This window comes from Sarcophilus harrisii, chromosome 3 (assembly GCF_902635505.1).
Source record: "Sarcophilus harrisii chromosome 3, mSarHar1.11, whole genome shotgun sequence".
NCBI lineage: Eukaryota > Metazoa > Chordata > Mammalia > Dasyuromorphia > Dasyuridae > Sarcophilus > Sarcophilus harrisii.
The window spans coordinates 407426034-407450950 of record NC_045428.1 but is presented as its reverse complement, the minus strand read 5'-3'; the positions used below and the strand labels follow the sequence as shown (position 1 = coordinate 407450950).

The 24917-nt window shown below is 32.7% G+C and overlaps 1 protein-coding gene across 4 annotated transcripts in view; it reads right to left on the bottom strand.

Moving 5' to 3' along the window:
• Window positions 1-24917, bottom strand: part of LOC100932957 (sodium channel protein type 9 subunit alpha-like) — a 148288-nt gene that overhangs the window by 56808 nt on the left and 66563 nt on the right. For all 4 annotated transcript variants that reach the window (XM_031960528.1, XM_031960532.1, XM_031960530.1 and 1 more), the window contains exons 8-15: window positions 22111-22174; window positions 19522-19663; window positions 17778-17984; window positions 16340-16627; window positions 11736-11865; window positions 10593-10831; window positions 3058-3231; window positions 2306-2659 (exon numbers count right to left, since the gene is read on the bottom strand). In XM_031960528.1, coding sequence (XP_031816388.1) covers window positions 2306-2659; window positions 3058-3231; window positions 10593-10831; window positions 11736-11865; window positions 16340-16627; window positions 17778-17984; window positions 19522-19663; window positions 22111-22174 — 1598 coding nt within the window. The remainder of the gene's footprint in view (window positions 1-2305; window positions 2660-3057; window positions 3232-10592; window positions 10832-11735; window positions 11866-16339; window positions 16628-17777; window positions 17985-19521; window positions 19664-22110; window positions 22175-24917) is intronic.

Below are 24917 nucleotides of genomic sequence, written 5' to 3'. Positions count from 1 at the left end.
TTTTGCTCAGAACCAGAGGCTCAGGTACCAGAACAGGTATAGTAATAAGAGGTTGAGTTTGGAATCAAGAAGACTAAGGGTCAAATACCACTTCATATAATTACTAGCTGTGTGAATCTACAGGGAAAAAAAAAAAAAAAAAAAAAAAAACTTAGCCTCTCTAGGACTCAGGTTCAACATCTCTGAGTAAGAGTATTGGGTTTGGCCTCTAAGGTACTTTCCAATTATAATGTATAAATTTAAATTCCTAAAAACCCCAGCTACATCTTTTCTTAGGCCATCCTGCTTCCTTTAGTGGGACAACGGAATTGGTTCAGAGTTTAGTCGAACTCTTGAGGACATAGTCACCAGTCATTTATTGATCCACATATTCAACGACATATGCTTTCTAGCTCAATACTTTCTTCACACTTCACATTTAACTGAGAAAATAGAATCCACTTGCATGAGTTCTCTCTTCTTTCTCCTAACCACTACCTCTCTCTTTTCCTTTTTTTTCAGCTCTTCCTTACTTATTCCTTTCCCCTTCTACTTCTTCTTTCTCTTCTATTACTCTCCTCCTTTCCTTTTCCCTTTCCCATTCTTTTCCCATACCAAAATACATATGTATTTTATTTTCTGTTTAAGACAAATCCACTGAGATTAAGGTTCAAATAATACTCATCCCTCTCCCTTCTTTCCCTCAACTGTAACAGATTTCTTGTGTTTCATCATGTGAAATAATTTTTATACACAGCAACAAACCTTATACAAAGCAACAACAAGATTATGTGATGATAAACTACGATGGACTTTTCAACAATGAAATGATTCAAGGCAATTCCAATAGATTTGTGATGAAAAAACCATCCACATATATAGAGAGAACTACGGAGACTGAATGTGTATCAGAATATAGTATTTTCACTTTTTTGTTATTGTTATTTGTTTGTTTTTTCTTTCTCAGGTTCCTCCCCTTTTGATTTCATGTTTCTTGTGCAGCATGTTGAATATGGAAATATGTTTAGAAGAACTGCACATGTTTAAACCTGTCTTAGATTACTTGCAGTCTATGGGAATGGGTGAGAGGGAAATAGGGAGAAAAATTTGGAACCCAAGATTTTACAAATGTGGACATTTAAAACTAATTTTTTCTTGTATCTGGAAAAAAAGCTACTTTTTTAAAGTAAAAAGAGAAGGCATGGTCAAAAAGAAAGAAGAACCATGAGAGAATAGTGTTACAAAATCCCAGAGAAGAGAGGCTACACAAGAGGTGAAAGTGGTCAATAGTTATGTCACATAACACAATCTGTTGTCATTTCTTGTCCATTCTACCTCCTTAACAATGGAGATACATTACCTACTGTCTACTCACAGGGTCTCCACCCTAGTTAGATCCCTCATCAGCTCAAAAATTTATTACTTCAGTAGCCTTTTAATTAATCTCTCTTCTTTTCTTTCATTTGCCATATATTGTAATTGCCAGTATTACCTTTTGTAACTTTTCATTTATTATTTTAAAAATATTGTAGATTCTACCTCTATAATGTCTCTAAGATCTTCACATCTCTCTTCTCAAATGACTACAATTCCACATTTGGTTCTCATTGCCTCACTTATACAACAGTCTCCTATTTTCTCTGCTTTCAGCTTTCTGCTTTTCAGGTCTGTCCATGTCACTCACATATTCAAAAATCTTCAGTGGTTCTCTCTTGACTCTACAATAAAATGTAAATCCTTAACTGTAGTATTTAAATCCTTCATAATATGACTCTCACCTTTGCTTTCATATTTTTTATATTATCTCTCTTCTCCAAGAAAATGATTGTTTTCCAAACTTGACATTACATCTCCCATCTCCAGGCCTTTACAAAAGATATTTACAAATTACTCTCTTTACGCTTATCTCTTAAAATCACTAGCTTCCTGAATCAAGGTTCATCTCAAGCTCACCTCCTATAGGAAAATTCTCCTAAAGCTCCCCAGTTATTGTTATCTCTCATTCCACATTATCTTTGATTTTCTTCTCTTTGTATATGCTTTATCCTTCTCAGTAGAATTTAAACCATCTTAAAGCTAGACTATATGTAGCTTCAAGTCTTTATTCCCAGTATCTAGCACACAATGATTAATAAATGTTTGCTAAATTGAAAATCCTACAACATAATTACTAGAAAAATTAATAGTTTTGCTTCAAAATTATGTAATGGCAACTATGAGTTTACCTAGGATTAAAATAATGTAAATGCCTTTAGCTCAAAACCATAAAAAATTTATTAAAGTTTAACTTTTTTTGTTGAGTATTTGAACACTTCTGAATACATACCAGAATTTTTCCAATAATAACCATCATCACAAAAAAGACAAGGCATTTGCTTTCACTTGCTATAGCCATACAGTCCCACATAGGCTCTATCCATTCACCACAAAGTACTCGGAACATCATGAAGAAGGCATGGAGGAAGTCATGCATGTGCCAACGTAAAAGTGGATGGTCAACACTTTTGAAGAAATGTTGTTCGTAGCTTTCACCAAATTGCTGCATACCAACCACCGCAAAAATGAATAAGGTAATGAACACCACCAAAAACAAGCCTATAAAGACCTCCACAGAATAAACAATCATCTTTAACATCCTTTCACATGTTGACCAATATTTTGCCACTTTGAAAACACGGAGCTAAAAAAGCAAGCAGAAGAAATATAATTTTATAATTAGGATAATTGCCACTCTTTTAATTCCTCAAAACTAAATTTCTCCAGTGTAAAAACACAGGTAAATCTAGAATCTATCCTTTTTAATAAAACCCACTGAAACCAACTTTTTTTTTTTTATCATCTCCAGATTGATTAGTGAGTTCCAAACCTTTGATTTTTTTTGGAACTTGAGTTTCTGCACCTATTTGGTGCTTTCATTCCTGCCTCCAATCTTGACCCCTGAGCCTTAAATTAGTACACTAGATTCTAATTTCTTGACTTGAATTCATAACTCAGAGATGCCATGAGATCTATTAGTAACAACCAATTCCATAATGACTAACACATATAAAATTTAAAATTGGTTTAGTTTGTACTTACCAGTCTGAATGATCTGAGAAATGATAAACCATGAATCTTTGTTATATACAATTCTGCCAAAGCAAGTAAAACAATAAAACTATCCAATATATTCCAGTCTGTTTTAAAATAATTATATGGATGTAGAGCAATTATCTTCAAAAACATTTCAACTGAGTAGATCACAGTAAAGACCTAAACAAAAATAAAACTTATTTTAGAAGCAAAGAACTGAAATTTATTTTTTCTGCCTCAGGCATGACCTGCTTGAATAACATTGTCATCTTATTTTTCAGAAATCAAGGCTACTATTTAAGAGTATTAGATGCAGAGAAGGTGCCAATTGACATTGTCAGAAGACATGACCTTTTTCAGGAGTTCCTTATACTCACAAAATGACAAGTCTAAAACCTAATCCTATGTTGCATCACATTAATTATATTTCCTCATATTATAACAATATTTGTTGAAATTTGTAGATGTCAACATCTACATTTGTAACATCCACGATGTGTGTGGGTATGTGTATATACACAGAGGATTTAAGAGGATTGTCAATCCTCTTTTAACATTTTCTTCCACTTTTTCATTCTTTCTCATTTGTTTGACTGATTCTTATTATCTCTCAAAGTCATTAGCTTCCATTTACCTTGTTCTACTTATTAATGTGTGGTTTTCTTCAGTTACCTTTTGTTATCTCTTGTTCCATTTGCTTTGTTCTAATGTCTAAGGAGTTGTTTTTTTAAACAGCTCCTCAGCTTGTTTAAGAACTTAAACAAGTTCTTACTTCAAAAATTTGAAGTAAGACAGAGTCAAAAGTCCCAACCCTTAAGATGGAGTCAATATGGCAGAGTGAAGGCAATAAATCATTTATACTTTCCTCCAAATCCCTCCAAACACCTTTAAATAATGACTTTAAAAATTCTAGAGCAGCAGAAACCAAAAGAGACAAAGTAAAACAATTTTCCAGTCCAAGATTACTTACATGGTTGGCAGGAAAGGTCTGTAACACCAGAGGGAGAGGGAATACAGTTCAGCACAAACTTTTCCTTTGCAAACCAAGCCCCAGCAAACCAGGAAGAGGCTTGAGGGCAACTGAATCAGTGATAGCAGTGGCAGTTTCTAGACTTCTCAGCTCACAGAAGCCAAAGACAGTCTAGAAGGTAGGCAGGAAAGGTCTGTTGCACTGAAGTGACAGCGGAGAAGACATCAATATAATCTTGGCCCACCCAAAAAAGGAAGATTTTGGAAGCCACTGAATCAGCAACAGTAATAGTGGCTGCTTCCAGAACTCTCAGCTCACAAACTGTAACCCAGGGTTGAACAACTAATCAGAAAGACATTCCATGGGTCTCTTTGATAGCACTAAGGTAGGACTATGTTGCTTTGGCCATATTTGAATCTGGATTACAATATTGGATGTCAATCTCAGGTGAGAACTTGAAACTCAGAGCTTGTAACCATAGTGAAGCCAGACACAAAGTTCTAGGGAAGAAAAGAGTGCTTGGGATCACTTATAGACCAAAGGATAGGCCAAGAGAGTGGCAAATACACCTGTCCTTAGATCATACAACCTTGGAAGAAACAGAAACTTATAGATCCCTAGTATTATTTCTAAAAACAGCTGCATAAAACCTCTTGAGCTTGGGATAATGCACCCTTTACTTGTGAAGCAGAGCCTTACTTTAACAAAGCATTAAAAGCCAAGTAATAGATTGAGAAAATGAGCAAACAACAGAAAAAAATCTGATCACAGAAAACTACTATGGAGACATGGAATATCAAAACACACAGTCAGAAGATAACAAAGTCAAACTTCCTAATCCAAGAAAAATATGGATTGATCTCAAGTTATGGGAAAGTTCAAAAAGGATTTTGAAAATCAAGTAAGGCACATAGAGGAAAAATTGAGAAGAGAAATAAGAATGACACAAAAACCCCTGAAAAACAAGTAAACAGGATCCAGAGGTTGAGCCCAGATAAGAGAGTAAAAACCACATGAAACCAAGCTAGACAGAATCCGATGGAATGAAGCCAATATCCAGCTCAGGACAGACTGCAAAAACTTCAAGAAAGGTCAGTCTCACTGGGGTAAAAGGGGTGTTTAGCCCAAGTCATATAGACTCTGGGAAAACCAGTGATAGAATCTTAATCACAACAAATCAGCAACTAAGACCCTCAGTCCTGGTTAAGTAGAGAAATAAATGAGTGGAACAGTTTCAGTCCTGGATCAGAAGGCAAACTTGGAAAATAGGCAGGCAGGCAAAGCTATCCCCTTCAAACACAAGGGGACCCTGGGCTCAAAGCCAAGGTTCAGAGCTACATAGGAATCTTGGAACAGTACTATCATTACCCCAGGAACAGAGTTCCACTTTAAAGAGCAAAAAAGAAGATAGATTAAAAGAAAAGGAAAGAAAATGAGCAAAAATTAGAAAAGAACCTTGACCACAGAACCTGCCTTATGATGAGAGGGCAGACCAAAATACAAACTCAGAGGAGGACAGAATGTCCCCAGAATAAATCTCAAAGACTGAGATAAATTGGTCTCAAGTCAAAAAAACGCTTCTTGAAAATACTAATAAAGGATTTCAAAAGGCAACTAAGAAAGGTAGAAGAAAAATGAGAAAAAATGAGAGGTATGCATGAGAGAGTCAACAGTTTGGAAAATGAAGGAAAAATTGTCTGAAGAACACAACTCCTTAGACATTAGAATGAAGCAAATGGAACAAGAGATAATAAAAGAGAACTGAAGAAAATCACACATTGAAAAGTAGAACAGGGCAAATGGAAGCTAATGACTTTGAGAGATAACAAGAATTAGTCAAACAAACAAGAAAGAATGAAAAAAGTGGAAGAATATGTTAAATACTTCTTTGGAAAAACAGTGGAATTTGAAAAAAATATCCAGAAGAAATGATTTAAATATTATTGGTATACTTGAAACCCATGACAAAAAAAGATCCTGGATAGCATTTTAAAAGAGGTCATTAAGGAAAACTGCTCCAATATTTTAAAATGAGAGAAGAAAATATTCATTGAAAGAATACATGGATCACTTCTGGAAAGATATCCCACAAGGAAAAGCTTAAAGAATATTGTTACAAAACTCCAAAACTATAATCACAAGTAAAAAGTACTTCAATCTGCCAGACAAAAAGAATTCATATATCAGGGAGCAACAGTCAGGATTACCCAGGATCTGGCAGATTCTACAATAAAAAATCAGAGGACCTGGAATACCATATTCTTGAAGGCAAAGGATCTGGGGTACAATAAAGAAATAACTACATTGAGAGATTCAACATCATCTTTCAGGGGAGGAGATGGAGCTTCAATGAAGTAAGAGAATTTCAATCATTTCTACTGGAAAAATAGAACTAAACAGAAAATTTAATTTACAAACAGAGGACACATGAGAACCATAAAAAGGTAAACAAGGGGAAAAATATATATATATATGTATGTATAAAGGTTAAACTCTATATCCCTAAATGGGAAAATAATATCTGTAACTCTTGAGAATGGTATCTATCACTGGGACAGACAGAGGGGTACATTATTGGACTGAAGATGTGGTTGTGAATGGTCATGATAACATCCAAGAAAAAGACATTAAGGGGTGGGAAAAGGTCTGTACTGGACAAAGTGGAAAGGGATAATTAGTTCTCATGAAGAGGTGCAAAAGACCTATTACAATAGAGGGAAAGAAGGGAGGGGGATGAACACTGTCTGAAGTTTGATTTTATAAGTTTTGGCTTTAAGAGGAAATGATTTAAATTCAGTTGGGTCTAGAAATTTATCTAACCCTTTTAACCTTCCTAAGAAGTAGGAGGAAAAAGGTGCAAAGGAGGCATTTGATGAGGGAGGAGAGGTCATAATTTTTTTTTTTACATTTTTTTTTAATTTAATAGCCTTTTATAGCCTTTTATTTACAGGTTATATGCATAGGCACTTTACAGCATTAACAATTGCCAAACCTCTTGTTCCAATTTTTCACCTCTTACCCCCCACCCCCTCCCCTAGATGGCAGGATGACCAGTAGATGTTAAATACATTAAAATATAAATTAGATACACAATAAGTATACATGACCAAAACGTTATTTTGCTGTACAAAAAGAATCAGATTCTGAAATATTGTACAATTAGCTTGTGAAGGAAATCAAAAATGCAGGTGGGCATAAATATAGGGATTGGGAATTCAATGTAATGGTTTTTAGTCATCTCCCAGAGTTCTTTCTCTGGGCGTAGCTGGTTCAGTTCATTACTGCTCCATTGGAAATGATTTGGTTGATCTCGTTGCTGAGGATGGCCAGGTCCATCAGAACTGGTCATCATATAGTATTGTTGTTGAAGTATATAATGATCTCCTGGTGGAGGGGGTCATAATTCTGAAAACCTACTTATATCATGAATGGGTTAAATATAGAACACTACATATATACCATAAAAGGTACAGCACTCTCCAAAATCTATAAAGAAATAAAGGAAAAATGCTGGAAGGAGGGATCAAAGATAAGGTGGCATATAAAATGATGTATAGATTTATTGCAGTGGGACAAGGTGTGTAGATTACTGGGAATGGAATAAAGAAGAAAGAAAAGAATGGGGGACAAGATAAGGGAGGGAACCATGGATGAGGGAGGTTTAGTAACAGGCAAGTTAAGGAGTAGAATTAGAGTTATCAGAGATAGGAAATAAGAGAAACAGAAACCCTACAACAAGGATCAGGAGTAGAAATTACTAGAAAAAAATTTGATCTTACATAAAATCAAACTTAAAGATTCAATCAAGAGAGAAATCTACATTATATATCAGCCATATTATGATCATTTAAAATGGCTGTTTATATATGGGTAAATGCTTAAGCATATAAATGTGTCTGAGTATATTTGCACATAGGTCTATGTATGTGTATATATAGATATATGTATATATGTATAGGTCTGTGATGGATGGGCGTGAATGTGTATGAGTATGTATATATGTATGTGTGTATCTATGTATTTATCTAATCTATTTATATGTTTAACTGCAGTCTGCTTTGGGAAGGTGTAGGGGGAAGAAGAAGGGGAAAAGAATAATGTAAAAAGTATTCAACAGAATAAAAATATAAGGAAGGAAAGAAAAGATGGACCCTCATGAATATAATTTCTTCTACTATTATATATGCTTTTTGAAATGGAAATTTGTCATTATATATTTTTAATCCTCCCTAATATTATCTGGGCACATGATAATAATTTGTTTTGTTTTGATTTTCCTTTTCTCTCTTTTTTTCTATTCCACTTTTTCCTCATTTTTATTTAGTTCAATAAATTTAAATATATATATAATGAATCTTGCTTTAGGAAGAAAAAAACAGACTAATCTAACTTGTAAAGGAAGTTAATAAGTTAACGAGGAGAAGAATGCCTTGAAAATCAAAATTTGCCAAATGGAAAGATAGATCTAGAAATTCACTGAAGGAAAAAAAAATCTCCTTGAAAATAGAATTGTCAAATGGGAAAAAATCCAATGAAGAAAACAATTGCTTTAAAAGTAAAATTGGACAAATTGAAAAATGAGGCACAAAATCTCACTAAAGAAAATAATTCTGTAAAAATTAGAATTAAGCAAATGAAAAAAAGCTTATAGCTTTATGAGAAATGAAGAAATAAAACAAAACCAAAAGAATGAAAAAAAAAGGAATATAATGTGAAATGTTTCATTGGAAAAACAGCTAACCTGTTAAATAGATCCAGAAGAGCTATTGTAAAAATTATTGCACTTCATGAAAGCCATGATTAAAAAAAAAGCTTAAATATCATCTTTTAGAAAATTGTCAAGGGACACTGTCCTGATATTCTAGAAATTGAAAGTTATTGATTTTATTGAAAAATAGATTGAAATAGATTGAAAGACTCTACTGATCATCTCTTCAAAGACATTCCAAAATGAAAACTCCAAGGAATATTAGAGCCAAATCCAAAGGCTCTCACATCAAGGAGAAAACATTACAAGCAGCCAGAAACAATTCAAATATTATGGAATTAGACAGGATAACACAAGATTTAGCAACTTCTACATTAAAGTATCAGAGGACCTGGGGTATGATTCCAGAAGGCAAAGGAACTAAGATTACAATCAAGAATCACCTACCTAGTAAAACTGAGTATAATCCTTTTTTTTTTTTTGAGGGGGGGGGGAGAAGATGGATATATAATGAAATAAAGCACTTTTAAGCATTACTGATGAAAAGATCACAGCTGAATAGAAAATTTCACTTTCAAATGCAGTACTCTAAAGAAGCATAAAAAAGTCAATAGGAAAGGGATATCATAAAAGACTTAAAGAGGTTGGACTATTTGTGTTACTCACATGGGGAAAATGATACTTGTATCATATGAATTTAAGATAATTTGGATCCTTCCTGTCTTTTAAGTATAATATTTTATTCCCATTTACATACTCTGTGATTCAGCTACAAATTCTTACTTACTATTTTTTACATACAATATAACTCCTGTCTCCTTACTTGTTCAACCTGTTTCACATGCTTAGAATGCTTCCCTTCTTCATCCCTGCCTCTTAACTTCCCTGGTTTCCTTTAAATCCAAGTTCAGTGGACAGAAGACTAGACCTGGAGTCAGGAAACAGACTGATTTCAGAAAATCCTGAAAAGATTTACATGAATTGATACTGAGTGAAGGAAGCAGGACCAAGAGAACACTGTACACAGCAAAGCAAGCAAGTGTGATGATCAGTAATGATAGGCTTGGTTCTTTTCAGCAATTCAGTGATCCAGGGCAATTTCAATAATTTATATGGAAAATTGCATCCACATCCAGAGACAGTGCTATGGAAACTGAAAGCGAATTGAAGCATACTATTTTCATCTTTTGGGGGTATGTTTGCTTTTTTTTTTTCCCCTCACAGTTTGTCCCTTTTGATTCCTATTTTTCTTTCCAAACATGACACATATGGAAATATGTTAAAAATGAATCTAAACATATAATCTAAACCAGTTTGCTTGCTAGCATGGGGAGGAAGGAGATAAAAGGTGAGGGAGAAAAAAAAAAATTGGAAGTGAAAAATCTTACAAAAATGATTTATGAAAACCATCTTTACATATAATTGGAAAATAATATACTAATAAATTACAATTTTAAAAGAGAAAAGAAAAATATATCCAGAGTAGGGCAATGACCTGGTAGGGAAATGGAGGGGTAAAAAGGATTGAAGTCAAAATGTGGACCAGTGGTTGTCTGACACAGGAAAAGAAGGAATGATAAAAGAGACAATAAAGAATACTAAAGAAGGAAAATGGTTTGGATAGGTAGGAGAATCAATTAAGGAATATCATAAAATCCCAGAGAGAAAGAGATGTGCAAAAGTATAAAATGTTGTAGAAAAGCCAAGGATGAGATGGAAAAAATGACTATTATATTTGGTAACTGAATGATCATTAATAATTGAGGAGAAACAAAGATAAATAAGAAACATTATAAAATAATTCTGTAGAGGGGAAAAAAAACTTGTAGTGACAAGTCACAAGCTATAAAATGACAAACTTACCAGGTTTCCCACTGAGAGCTTATTGTAGAATTTCTCAGTCATTGGATAATGATCCATGGCCATAAAAATTATGTTAATAATGACACAGATTGCAATGGCCAGTTCAAAAAATGGATCCATAACAATGTTATAGACACATTCTTTGAATTTTAAGCAAGGTGGAGAGCAATTCCAGATCATATATGTGCTGCAAAATTTATGCCACCAATTTGTACATGTAGGTCTGGAGTCATGAAGTCCTGTGAGGAAAAAAAATGAAGAAATTCAATTGGTCTATTTTTTGTACTTTCTAATGATAATGTAACACTTTCACATTTTAATTTTCCTAAAGAAATTTGAAGCCTGTTTTATGATTCTGAATTTGCTAACCAAATAATAGTCTTGGGTAAAAATACAATATATTCTATTCAAGTCTCATATGATTTTCATGCTACAGAGAGTAAGCACAGAGAAGAATAAATAAGACAAAGATTAAAGATGAATACATATGTGTTTCAGAGAAAAACACTTGAATTGTTGTGGTGAATGATTTCTTAAGAGAAGGAATCTTTTAAAAGAGGTTTTTAATTTCCTGAGATGAGAGCTCTGATTCTTAAGAAAAAAAATCTTGTTAATTTCATATTAAAATTACAGAAAAAAAAAAAAAACTTGAACATGTTGCCTAGTACAACAATTATCTTAGGTAATGTTGAAAAAAGGGGCAACTTAGGTGGCATAGTAGATAGAGCATCAGGCCTGGAGTCAGAAATACCTGGATTCAAATCTGCTAGCAAACCTCAGACATTTACTAACTAAGTGACCCTCAATTTCTTAATCATGTCTGCCTCAGTTTTTTAATCTTTAAAATGAACTGGAGAAGAAAATGACAAATCATTCCAGTACCTTTGCCAAGAAAACCCCAAAATGTAGTCACAAAGAATCAGACATTATTGAACAATAACATGTCCAAATTATTGTATGTTAGTTAGAACATACAGAGAAAATGATGTGATATTCAAAGTTGATAATACATTCCAAAGTTGTTACAACCTCCTCATGTTTTCATTAAAATTTATTTTTGTTAAATTCATCTGAAGAAGTTTACATGTAGTCTAAAATTAGTTCCCAATTCATTTAAATTCAGAAAAAAATGCCATAACATACTTTCCATCACGTTTAACACATTGGTTCTTCTTATTACTCTTTGTCTGATAGTTGGATCATCCAATATATTGATAGAATCATAGCAAGAATTTTTGTGTCCTTCCTTCTGGTCTGTCCTTGCAGTGATTCCCTATAAGAACATTTGAACAAAAAGTCTTAGGTCTGGGTTTTGTCCACTGACTGAAGCTATTGAAGTCCATAACTCCCATTTAAGTTTCACAGAAAAAATTTCCCACATTTCTGTGAAGTAATAGGCAATGCTTCATCAAACTCTGTCTCCTCTAAATATTCATCTATCTGCAGGGGTACCTAACACTCTTTCAGAAGGTCTGTGAGATCAAAACAGTTTTAATAATAATATCACGACATTATTTATCTATTAGAATACTCCCTTTTCCAACGATTTCTCTGCATGAAGCCAAATTTCCATCACATAATTTCAACAAAAACAACACGTTACAACAGATTGAGTCTACAAAAGAATTTAGCAATATTTTATTAAGCCAGACAATAGAGATTTGTAAAGACATGTAAAATAGTGTTACATTTCTTCCTAAATTGTTTTTGTTTTGGAAAACAGTTTTAAAAGAACACTAGTTTAAGTTTACACATATTGGATTTATTGCTGTTTTTAAGCAAATTCATAAGTCAATACTTTAAAAAACTATTTCATTTATACTATATAAAAAATATTGAGATATAAAATCCACAGAAAGATCTCTTTGTAGTCCTTATGAAGAGGTCTTGTACCAAAAAGGTAAAGAAACATGAATACTGTCTCCACATTCTAGAAATTTCAATTTTTTTTTTCCTGCTTCAAGGAGCCTTAGAAATCAACTAATTTTCTGGAACTATTTTTCAGCAAAGAATAGAATCTGTAGGCTATCACCAAGTTATGACTTAATATGAGCTAGTAAGGCCAACTAGAAGTGTCAGAGAAAAAAAATAGAATTTTATTTGGCTGATTTTCATCTACTAGGTCAAAGGTGGCATGGGGAAAATAAGTAATAATTTTAGGAATCCAAGAGTCAAACAAAGTTGAAGAAAAAGATTAAATTAAAAGCCTTTTCCCACTTGTAATCTCTTTTTTCTGAGAAAATTTTATGCAACATTAGGTATGTGGATATATAAAATAGGTATACAAGTCATACATTTACTGATAATAAGTTACAATTTCATGACTCCCACATTGTTACACAACCCATAAGGGGTTGTAACTCACAGTTTAAGAAGCTTTGCTCTAGGCAGCTCTCTAAAACTATAAGCTGCAGAGTAAATAGAGGTAATATCATCGGGGAAATTTTGTTATAGCAATAAAACAATGGGTTTGATTTAAAAACAAAATCAAAGCATTCTCTTCAATACTAGGAATAGCAAGTGAAGAATTAATAGTCCTTTGTGTCCTGAAGGAACTAGAGGGCAACAATGTACCCAAATAAGCCAGTACAAAGTAAAAACAAAGTAATATCAGAGGCAAGGGGTTGAGGATAGCCCTAAGTGGTAGGCAAGTGGTTCTTGATCTAGGCCTGGAAGGAAGCTAGGGATTCTGAAAGGCAGAGCTGAGGAACATATATATGCAAGACATATATGTCTGTAGAAAAAAAAAAAAAACTGTTAAGCATTTCTTTATAAATGCTGTTTTATGAATCATCCAAAAATCATTTTCCCAGTCTCTAAATAGCAATGAGAAGCACCATGATGTAGTAAATAGAGCTTAGAGTTATAAAGAAAATAATAATTCAAATTCTAGTTCTGATAATTAGTAGCTGAGTAGCCATGAACATACCTCAGAAGCTCTCTGAGCCTAAGTGGAATAATACATTGTATCATTATGAGGAAAGTGCTTTGCAAATTCTAAATTGTTATATTGATGTGACTTGTTCCTAATGCTACTTTGTAAGTGGCACAACAGGAGAAGGAAGAGGAAAGATGATAAGCATTTATATAGGACTTACTATTTGTCACATACTGTGTTAAGCACTTTTTACAAAAATCTCATTTGATCCTAATTTCAGTCTTGGAAAGTAGATGTTATTACCATCCCCATTTTATAGTTGAGGAAACTGACACAGAGATAAAGTGCCCTGACATAACTAAGGACTGTATAAAGCTTTGAATTTGTCTTCCTGACTCTAAGCCTAGCTCTTTATGCAATGTAACACCAGCTGCCAACTGAATAAGCCCCAAAGGAGTAATTATACCTTCCCAGATTATTCCAATCTTTCTGTCTTTATTTTAGAAGGGTAGGGTCACTTATTCTATGATTTCATAGTTAAAGGAAATCCCTGAGGATGAACTCTTCCCCAAACAATTCAAGTCTTGTGCAAATTATTGTTTGAGGAAGTAACCTGTAATATTGAGAGGGCCATGCATCAAAAATACAAAATAAAGTAAATTATTTGTTTTAATATATTCAATCAATAGAGACAACTGTTTTATATAAGTGGCTAAATCTACATCATTAAAAGATATGTACATAGATGTTCAATTATTTCTTAGATCTTGTTATTATTTAGATATATTATGTAGGAATGAAAAATACCCACAAGAAAGAAATAATGTGCTCTCACTTCAAATGTATAATGATGAACAGATTATTGTTGCTGATTGTTTTTTAAAGACATAACATATTCCATGTGGACACATAGATACATAAAATGAAGGATTACTTATGGAGACATTTTCATTTTACTACCTGTCAGTTTTTGGAGGATTGTTCTCACTGGAAATAGGACACTACTGGCTAAACTATAGCATGAAAGTATGTAGGTGTGACCTAAACAGATGGCCAATCCAAGAGTCAAAAAGGCCAACAATCAAGTCTTTACTCTGACACATACTAGCTGTTTCACTGTGGACAAATCATCACTTCTCTTGGGACTGCCTCTTTCTTCTCCTGACAATCCTGTAAAATTCTGAACTATTAAAAATTTCATATTTTCCTTGGTAAAGTATACACATAGAGAATTTCTGTGCTGATGAAATCACAGGACTAAAATAAAATAGAAGTTGGAGTAGGAGTATGAGTATAGAGTAGCAGAGGAGGGGTAAGCCAAATTTTCCTTTTTGGTGTATGTTACAATTGATACCTATTAAGTAAGTTTCAAAAAATACCCTTATTTCTTTCTGTTTCTCATTTAAATTCAGTTGGTTTCTTATCTTAACTAGATTACCTTCTAATAGTAACCTGACAAATGAATCACACCATTTAAAAATTTGCCTATAACTTTCTTGTTTAAGAGATCTCTATGCCAACCAGTAAAAGAATATCTTTCAAGGAAACTTTTCTAGCCAAAACCACTTTATAATAATCCTGGGTAAGATACCTCATCCTAAGGAAATTAGACCTTATAAAGCAACTGGAGTAAATACACTAAACAAAACTATTTACACTGGGAGACTGTCAAATAATCACATGCTTTACCAGATGAAAAATAATAGAATAATCTCTACTTTAGGATAATAAATTATTTCAAATTGAAATTTATCTTAGAGGTCATCTACTCCATTTTAAATTTTAGGAAAAAGATAAAAAATAAATTGACTCGCTTAACGCTATACTGGCTACTAATTTTTAGAATCAAGATTTAGACTCTTTAGACACCAAAATATAATGTTCTTTTTCACTAATCAGGCTGATGATTATTTTGGGATTTATATGAAGGCTGGATTAGAGCTGAATATGCTAGAAAATGGAAGACCAATTCTGGCATCAACATTATTTGCACTCTCCACATTACCCACCCCAGCTTCGGGCACCATGCCTTATCAGCAATATCTCCTTGCAACATTCATCAGTACATATGGAATGCTCCTCTGTTTTATTTCCTCCTTTCTTTCTTTGGTGAGTTCTGGTTGATCTTCATTTTGAGGAAGGGCTAAGAACAGCCAGTCTTCATTCCCCTACCTTCTTACTTTTGATTTTCTAGATTTCACCTTATGCCCCCACGTAGGTACAATTATAGCCTTCCTCTACTTCTACCTCCCTTTTGTGTCTTCCTCATTAGATTGTAAACTCTGAGAGCACAAACTTTCTTTTTCCTTGTATTTGACCCTCAATATTTAGTACTGTGCCTCACATATTAGAAGCACCTAATATTTGTTTTTTACTTTGCCTTAACAGAGAGATATATCCATCTCTTCATACCATAATTAAGTTAACACAACTCTGAAATATTTTCTTTTTAATCAACAATTATACCCTTAGCATATAGAATATGTTATTGTATTCATTTCTCATATGTCCTACTTACTTTTGTTTCCTTAAAAATATTTCCCTAAACAATTCCAATATTCACAATTTCATTTCCATATACATAGCAAAAATAAACTTCTCTGAGAAAACGTTTCCATTCTGAATGAGCTCAATAGCGAGATTATGTGTTGCTTAAAACCCTTCGCTTATTGTGAAATTAGTAAACTCATAAGGAAAAATACTTAAATTTCCCCATTGAGTAATGGCAGTTGAACCATTTGATAAATATGCATAACAATACAAACTTATGCAAATAACTTTTTTTTTTCTCTCCAAGGGGAAAAGAAAATGTGAGTAGTGATTCTCAGAGGGTAGCTTCTCTGAATAAGGTTTATGTAAGAAACTGTACCTTCTGGGGAGAAGATAATTTGCTTTTATCTGTTAGTCTCTGCTTTTTAATGGCATGATGACAAATTTTTCTTCTGATGTAGTCTTTTGTTTCAAATCGATGTAATTTTAGATCAATTTCTTTTTCTTCTCCATCAAGCTGGTCCTCCTGATACTTTTTCTTTCTTTCATCTGCTCTCCCATTATCATTTGAGATATATTGCGATATTCCAGAAAAATTTTCTGAAAATCCTATATTTTGATCTTCAATAATTATTTCATCTTCAGGTATTCTTTCTGCTACCATTGTCTGTCAGGCCAAAAGTTAAATATATTCAGGAATAACATCAAGACATTTCCTCAAAAAAAAAAAAAAAATCAGCAAAACACTATTGTATGTTAATTCAGTACTATGGGTAATTGATTGGTGGTTGAAATCCTAGCCTTATATAAAAAGTAAGGCATTTTATTTTTTTTTTCAAAATTAAATCACAAAAGCATTCCAATTTTTTCTCATACTGATATGGTTCTGGGGTACCCAAGGATTATAGGACCCACAGTAATTTTCTTATTATTGAATCAATAAGACTTTCCTAAGTTACATTTAGTGAATGAAAAAAATTTTTCTCCATTTAATTTAAATTAATTAGATTTCATATTAGCATTTATATTAGCTAATATAAAATACAGAAGCAAATAAAATTTCAGAGATATCCATGTAAACATGAAACTGACAATGTTCTCTATTATCAGAATGGTTCATTAATTAATTTTATACTATATGCTAGACTCTGACAACCAAAATGTTCTATTACAATATGTAGTTCTGTGTCACTCTCACAACTCAGGGATCTGTGTTTATTACAGAAAAAAAGTATATAAATATATATGTAGATAGTTGTATATGTAAATATGTATGTATGTATACACACAAAAAATATGGGTGCCTTCTTAGTTTGATTATTTATTGATGTATATCTATTTATATATAGATATATTTATGTATATTTATAAATATATCTATTTATAAATAGATATACATCAATACATGCATATCTGTGTATCTATTTCTATTTTCTTCTCTCCATTTTAAACTACTTATTTGTGATTAGTTAAAATAAATGTCACCAGCTAAAAGTCAAGAAGGTGAAGATAGGAGTTTGAAAAAACTCTTTTAAAGCATCAAGATAGTTTAAAGCATCAAGATAGTGAGACTGACACAGAACTCCACATTGTAACCAAAATCCCTGCATAAAGACAAATCTTCATGAATTACTCTGGTGCATCATTCTTGCCCCATTACTCAACTATGTCTCAAGGTAAATGATAGGCACAATTAATTTTAAGAATGAATTAATGAGTTAACATCTATTTGGAAACTAAGTGATAAAATAATAGTTTCTGGTAGTCAGTTTTACTCCTATATTTATATCAAGATTTTAAGGTCACAATGATGATACCTGAGCTTTTTTTCCTTCTCTTTTGTGCCGATATAACAATGCCTGGTATTTTATATCTCTTTTCTTAGCTTCTTTAATAGTTATTTGATTATGTTTTTCATAAGCCAAGATGACCACAGCCAAGACCAAAGTCATTAGATAAAAGGAGCAGAATACAATTATAACAATAAAAAATATCATATATGTTTTCCCAGCAGCACGTAGGGTCTGAAAAAAAGAAAGGAAAATTGTTTATATTTCTATTTCCTCATTTGTAATTTTTTCAATTTCTTTGGAAAGAAAAGTGGTTTTATATTGTTTCATCTAATATACATACTGATAAATAAGGTCATATGTTAAAAAATAAAAATAAAAACATGGAGAGATCATAGTTCTAAAGTTATAGTCTTTGAAACCAGATCCTGGACTTGCCACTTATTTATTATTTGTGTTATTTTGGGTAATTTATGTCACCTTTCCAGGCCTCAGTTTCTCTATTTGTAAAATAAAAGTATTGAATTAGATTAATGTCTAATTTTTTTCCAGTTCTAAATCTATCTTCCTATTATCTCAACTAAAAACTATTAAACAAAATGTAGGTCAATAAGACATTATTTAAATGAGGAGTTAGAGATTATGGTTCTGAAATTGAAAAGGAGAAAAGAGAAAGGCAGTCAGGGAGGAAAGTAAAGAATACCTTCAGTTGGGTTGAAGGAATACAGTAGATCTCTATGCATTGCAGGAACATTAAGATTGTGAGAGCTTTTCTGGACAATAATGACAATAAAACAAAGATATTCAGGTATCCTATATTACTTGTGGTGGAAGATATCCACAATTTAATTCATGGTTGAATGCTTCTGTTGCTTGAACCCTAAGAATTCAACTTTGCAAAGGATGGCAAATTGTGGAGGCCTTGCCTCAAGTGATTCAAACTGGAACACTGACTGAAGCCAGAGCTCATTCTAAATATGGAGTGTGTATTATTGATAGAGTCAGATCATACTAGCACAGAGAATGGCATGGCATGGCATGCCAAATGACATGGCAGGAATTACTATGGTCTGATTCTAAATTATGCACATACTCCATATCCAGAATGACTTCTGGAAAAAGTGTCTAAATTATATTATGAACACGCAGCCAGAGGGAGGGACCTCTAGAAACTCTAAAACAAATTGCTATCTTCAGGAGACCTCTAACAATGGAGGTGTTCTGACAAGCAGATACCTATCTCCTGGATCAGCACAAATCCTTCCTCCCCAAAATGCAAACAGCTTCTTCCCCATGCAGTATTTCACCTAGTAAACAGGCATTTTCTATTCTAACTCACACATTGAAATCCTTTATTTCTTTAGTACACAGGTTAAAGATTATCATCTGCTTGAAGTCCTCACTCTAAAATTATCCTCCATTTAACAATATTGCCTACATTTATATTTATTCATTTTCTATTTATTATATACACATTTTTATCTTTATATATAGTTGTATCTATGCTCAGAATGTAACTTCCTTGTGAATAGGTATAGTGTCATTATTTGTTCTTTTATCTACAGCATCTAGAATTATGCCTGTAATATTATAAGTACTTAATATTTAATTGAGTGATAAAACCCAGAAAATCCCACATAAATATGTAGTCTCAGAATAAAATAAGTTGATAAAGGGTTCTGAAAGTATAACACAATCAGGTTTTGGTTTTTGTTTGCATAAAAAAAGTTTTTGTTGTGTATAAAAATATAGTGTTTTGCTAGGCTCTCACCTGTTGGTAAAGTTTTTCCCAGTAGTCCAAAGTCATTAATCTAAATAGGGTCAACATAGCCCAGCTAAAATTATCAAAACTTGTATAGTTGTGATCAGGATTCATGCCAGCTTTCACACACATGTATCCTTCTGGACATTCTCTACATACATAAAAAGAACAAAATTATTCACTTTAATTTGGTTCCTGATTTTGTCACACCAAAATTAATCAACCAAAGTAATAAGCCAAACAAATAAAAAGCCCAAAAAAGAATTAAATTTCGGGGCAAGGTACTACATCCAAATATATAACTCATTACTAAATGTTTTCAGTTACAATAAACAAACTAATCTCCAAACAATAAATCATGTAGAGTGAGATGTATTTTGAATGAGTCTATATATCTTACAAATAAGTCCATACAACTTTTAGGTTGGTAGAAACTATGGCACAGTGGAAAGAAAGCTGATCTGAAAGCCAGGAAATATTGATTCATGTCTTACCTTTGGAGCTTGACTGATTATGTTATTCTGGCAAATCATTTAACCCCTTAATATTAGAGTAACTCTCTAAGTCTGTAAATTACAAAGAAAGTTACTTTTTATTAAAAGGGAAAGGTTCTTCACCTTAGGGTTACCCTTATATCAGATAAATCATATACATAGTTTCTTCATGTGATTTAGTGAAAATCCCAAAGATAACTTTCTTCCTGTTTGACCCTGGACAAATCATTTACCTCTTGATACTTCTCTTTGTCGATGTGGTGGTAAGATTCTAGATTACCTAGAATTTCCCTTTCAGTTCTAATGTCTAAATCTACGATCATATATTTCTTTTTTTTTTTTTTAAAAAAAAAAAACTTTTTATTTTCTAAATACACATATAGTTTTCAATATTCACCCTTGTGAAACTTGTTTTTCTCCCTCTCTTCCCCTATTCCTCCCCTATAGAGCAAATAATCCAATATATCTTAAATATGTGCAATTCTTCTAAACATTTGTCATCCTGTACAAGAAAGATCATATCAAAAAGGGGAAAAATGAAAAAAGCAAGCAAACAACAAAAAAAGTGAAAATACTTTGTTGTGGTCCACATTCAATCCCCACAGTCCTCTTTCTGGATGCAGATGACTCTTTCCATTACAAATATGACCCTATGTTTCAAATGTTATTGTCAAACTATTAATTGTACACTAACCTTCCTTCAGTTATATGCCATTTCATCAATAAATATCTATTAAGCGCCATAAACAAGATATGTGTTAGGCTTTGCTTATATGCAGAGTCTAAAGACATGGTTCTTGTTTTTGAAAAGTTTGTCATCTAAGTTTGGGAGTGGGGGAATGAAATAATGCAAGTTATACAATGATTAAATACTTTGGAGGGGATCAAAATGAACAGAGAAGGAAGAAGTGGTTATTTCTTCCTGAAGATGACAAGGAAGTTGAAACAGCTACAGATTTTCTGAGCTGATTCTTGAAGGAAGAAAACAATTGCAATAAGCAGAGATAGAGGTTGAAGTAATTCCATTAAGGACTTTTTGCTCAAAGAATTATTTAAGAAGAGAACATTGGATAAATTTGGTGAATTACTGAATAATTCAATTTGACTAGAATATAGAAGGCATGAGAGGGAATACTATGCAAATTCTGAAGGATTTAATCCTAATATGGAAGGGGTGATTATTTTGTTGGATATGTGTATATGTATATGTATATACACATACACATGCATATATATGAAAATAGAGCTCTACTATGCGGGTAGACTTTATCTTCAAATATGTCTTTAAATAAAATCCATGATCCCCATTTGTTGAGAATGTGTAAAGCTTCTTGGCATCTAAACTACCTACGAATAGTTCTTGGACATAAAGGAAATGATAAACTTGGAAACTAATTTTTATTCAAGATGACTTAAATCATTAAATGACCTTTCAATAAGGTCAATTAAACACACACACACACACACACACACACACACACACACACACACAATTCTGCCCCCCTATTTTATCATTAGATAGGCACATTGAGAGAGCAGGGGCAATGTCTATCTACATTTGCATCCCTAGGAAATCCTCACATAGTTCATGGCGTATGACAAGATACTTGAAAAATATTTGTAGTAGGAATTTTTCATACGAAAATAATAATAGGGGTATGTGTGTGTGAAGTAAGCAGCATAGCTTACAATATAATGCAAGAATTCCTTACACTTATGTTTCAAATATAGCCTTCAACCAAAAAGATTACAAAGACTATTAGAGCTATTCCAAAGTGGAAAACAGTGAATTCCTCTCACTAAAAAAAAAAAATCTTCAAGGAAAAATTTAAACATAACTATTAATATGTTGTAATGGAATTTTTTCCCATACATACAAGAACCCTTTCTGACTGTAAAATTTTGACTCTCTATGAACATAGTTAAGTAACTATAAGCCTCTGATTATCTATAAAAAGGTATATTGAAATATCATGGTATAATTTTTTGTGTCACATCTCAGTACAATGTTTTGTGTGTTTCAGACACTCAAAGAATTATCTGACTCATGTTATATCACAACTTGATACAATTTATAGAGAAACTACAAATGAATATTACTTACCCTGCATATGCAACATTACCACAAAGTAGAGCATCCTTTTGTCGTTCCATATAATAAAAATAGTCTATTTTGGAAAAAAAATATGAATAAGATAATTAATTTATTTTGAAATGCCTAGGATATTAGAAGCTCATTTAATCTATACCACATATAAAGGTGAAACATCAGTCAAAACAGAACAGTATGTCAGATTTTTCCTGTCCATTCCTTTCTATATTTCTTAGTATTATAGAATCTAGCAAGGGAATAAATGTGAGAATTAATAAATTAAAGTTTACTTTTTTTTACAGATGGGAAAACTGAAATGCAGAAAGTGTATACAACATGTCCTAATTCACATATATAATAAATATCAAAGATGGGAACTGAACCATGGCTCTCCAGTTCTAAAATAATTATTGTTTCCTTTCTGCAAAACTATCTCCTTACCCTACTATGTGGTCAGTCACATTTTCTATTTTTAAACATATTTCATATCACAATAGAAATGTCTGGAAGAAATGAATTGCTTTCCCTTGGAACTCACATATCTCTGTTACATTTTACAATAATTTATAAAAGAGTAATTTTATTTAAGAATGAGTTATATGTCCCTTCTAAACCTAAAGATCCAATTACTTTAATCTTATATATATATTTATCTCAACTCTACTTCTAACATTATGTTTCACATAATAGGAATTTAAGAAATATTTGTCAGATTGTATCACAATCATATGAAAAACCTATGTTGCTTAAATCAAATAAATTCTGTTATCTTTGTTTTCAACTCTGCACCTTGAAAAAAGAATATGATACACAGAACAAAAATGCAACTCTAAGTCCACAAAGAAATTGCATACCCACAGGTAGAATGCCAACTATAAATTGTCTAGATTTGTGTTTTGTCTTTATATTATTAGCATCAAATCTTATGTAGTAAATAGTTAAACAAATACTTCTTGAATAAATAATTATCAGGTATATTGAATCCAATTGCAGATCGTTGATTTAGAATATTATCTGAGAGCCCTGCTTTTTCTCTTTTTGTCTCTTTCTGTCTGCTCTACTTTGTGGTAATGTTGCATATACAGGGTAAGTAATATTGATTTGTAGTTTCTCTATAGCAAATGTTATTTGTTGGTTTATGTGTTATGTTGTATCTAGATCTGATGTAGCAGAAGGGGAATTATCTTAGGAACTAGTTCTTAGGGTCAAATTCAGATATTGCTCCAAAATAAATAGTTTTTTTAATATATAAAACTGTTATGGGCCAGAACTCTGAACTTGAAACAAAGGATTCTTACAAGATGCTAAGTCAGTGGAAATGATAGAACCAATGGTTATCTAGTTTAGAATGGTTCAGTATGATTGATTTAATTTTACAACAAATAATGGTTTCCTAGTGATATAATGATTGGTTTATACTCAGTTTAGAGCATATAAACTAGGATCCTCAGCCATGATTCATTTGGGGAGATTCAGAAGCCAGAGAAGACAAGTGGGAGCTCAAGCTCTTAGAACTAAGGACAGACATTCATTTGATCTTCAGTCAAGCCACTGGTGTCAGGCTCTCCTTCTGCATTTCTTCACTGAGACCAAGGCTGGTCTGAAAGACTCTCCAGAAAGCTGCCCAGCTCCAAGAAGGAGATAATAAAGAATCTGGACTATAAGAAAGCTAAGTGGGTCCCAGGAAAGGAGACAAGACTTTGAAAGAGATAATAAAGAATTTGGACTTTAACCCCTGTTGTTGTGATTACTAAGCTGAAAAGAAGGCTGCTCCCAAAGATCCCAAGAAAACCAAAGCAGAGAACATTACATAAAACATTATATGTATGTGTGAGGGAGGAGGAGTTAGAAAGGAGAAAAGGGGAGAGGAAAAGGGAAGACAGAGGAGAATAGGAGAAGGAAAGGAGAAAGAGAAGAGGAGAAGAGAAATGAAGGAGAAGAAAGAAAAAAAGAAGAGAGAGCAAAGCAGATGAAGAAAAGAAAAGAGGAAATATGAAAGGAAGGAAAAAAGAATGGAGAGATAAACAGGAGACAAAAAACAGAAGGGAATAAGAGAAGAAAGAAAGAGAGGGGAAAGTAGAAAGATTCTAATATATTTACATAGTTCTTCAAAGAAAATTATATGATTAAGAAGGTGATTCCTATCTGTGAGTCTTAAGAATATCAAATTTGTGGATGATAAAAACGGGATATAGAGCTACAGAGATTTTATGTTCTTGTCAAGTTGGTCTTTCTGTCATTCACTGAACTCAAAATTCAATCTCCTGATGATACTTCATTGTGTTCATTGCTAGAATACATTCCCCTCTTTACTTACATTTTTAATCATCTTTAGTTTATATGAAAGTCCAGTTTCTATAATGCAAACTACAGAAGGACTTTTCTTAAACCCAGAGGTAGTACTCTTTCCATAAATGATTATTTCTATATTTATAATGCAGATAAACTCATTGAAGAAAGGGCTGTTTCATATTTTATATGTTTAAGAAATGACTCTCAGGGGGAAGAAAGAAGTCAAGATGGCAAAGTAGAAAAGCACTAAGTTGAGCTCTCTCAAATTCCTTTCTAAAAATCTCTAAAATAATACTTCACACGTCAAAGTCTGATGCTACAAACCAAGAAAAGATCAGAAGAAACGATTTTCCAGGTCAGGACAAATTAGAAAGTCAACAGGAATGAGTTGTCTTATCAGGACAATGGTGGGCCTCTGTAGCATTACACTGAGCACAGGGTCTCCCTTGGGGGTGACTCCTTGGGGGCAGTAGCAATTTTGGCAGTTCTAATCCCACATACTGTAAAAGGTCGGATGACTATGCAAG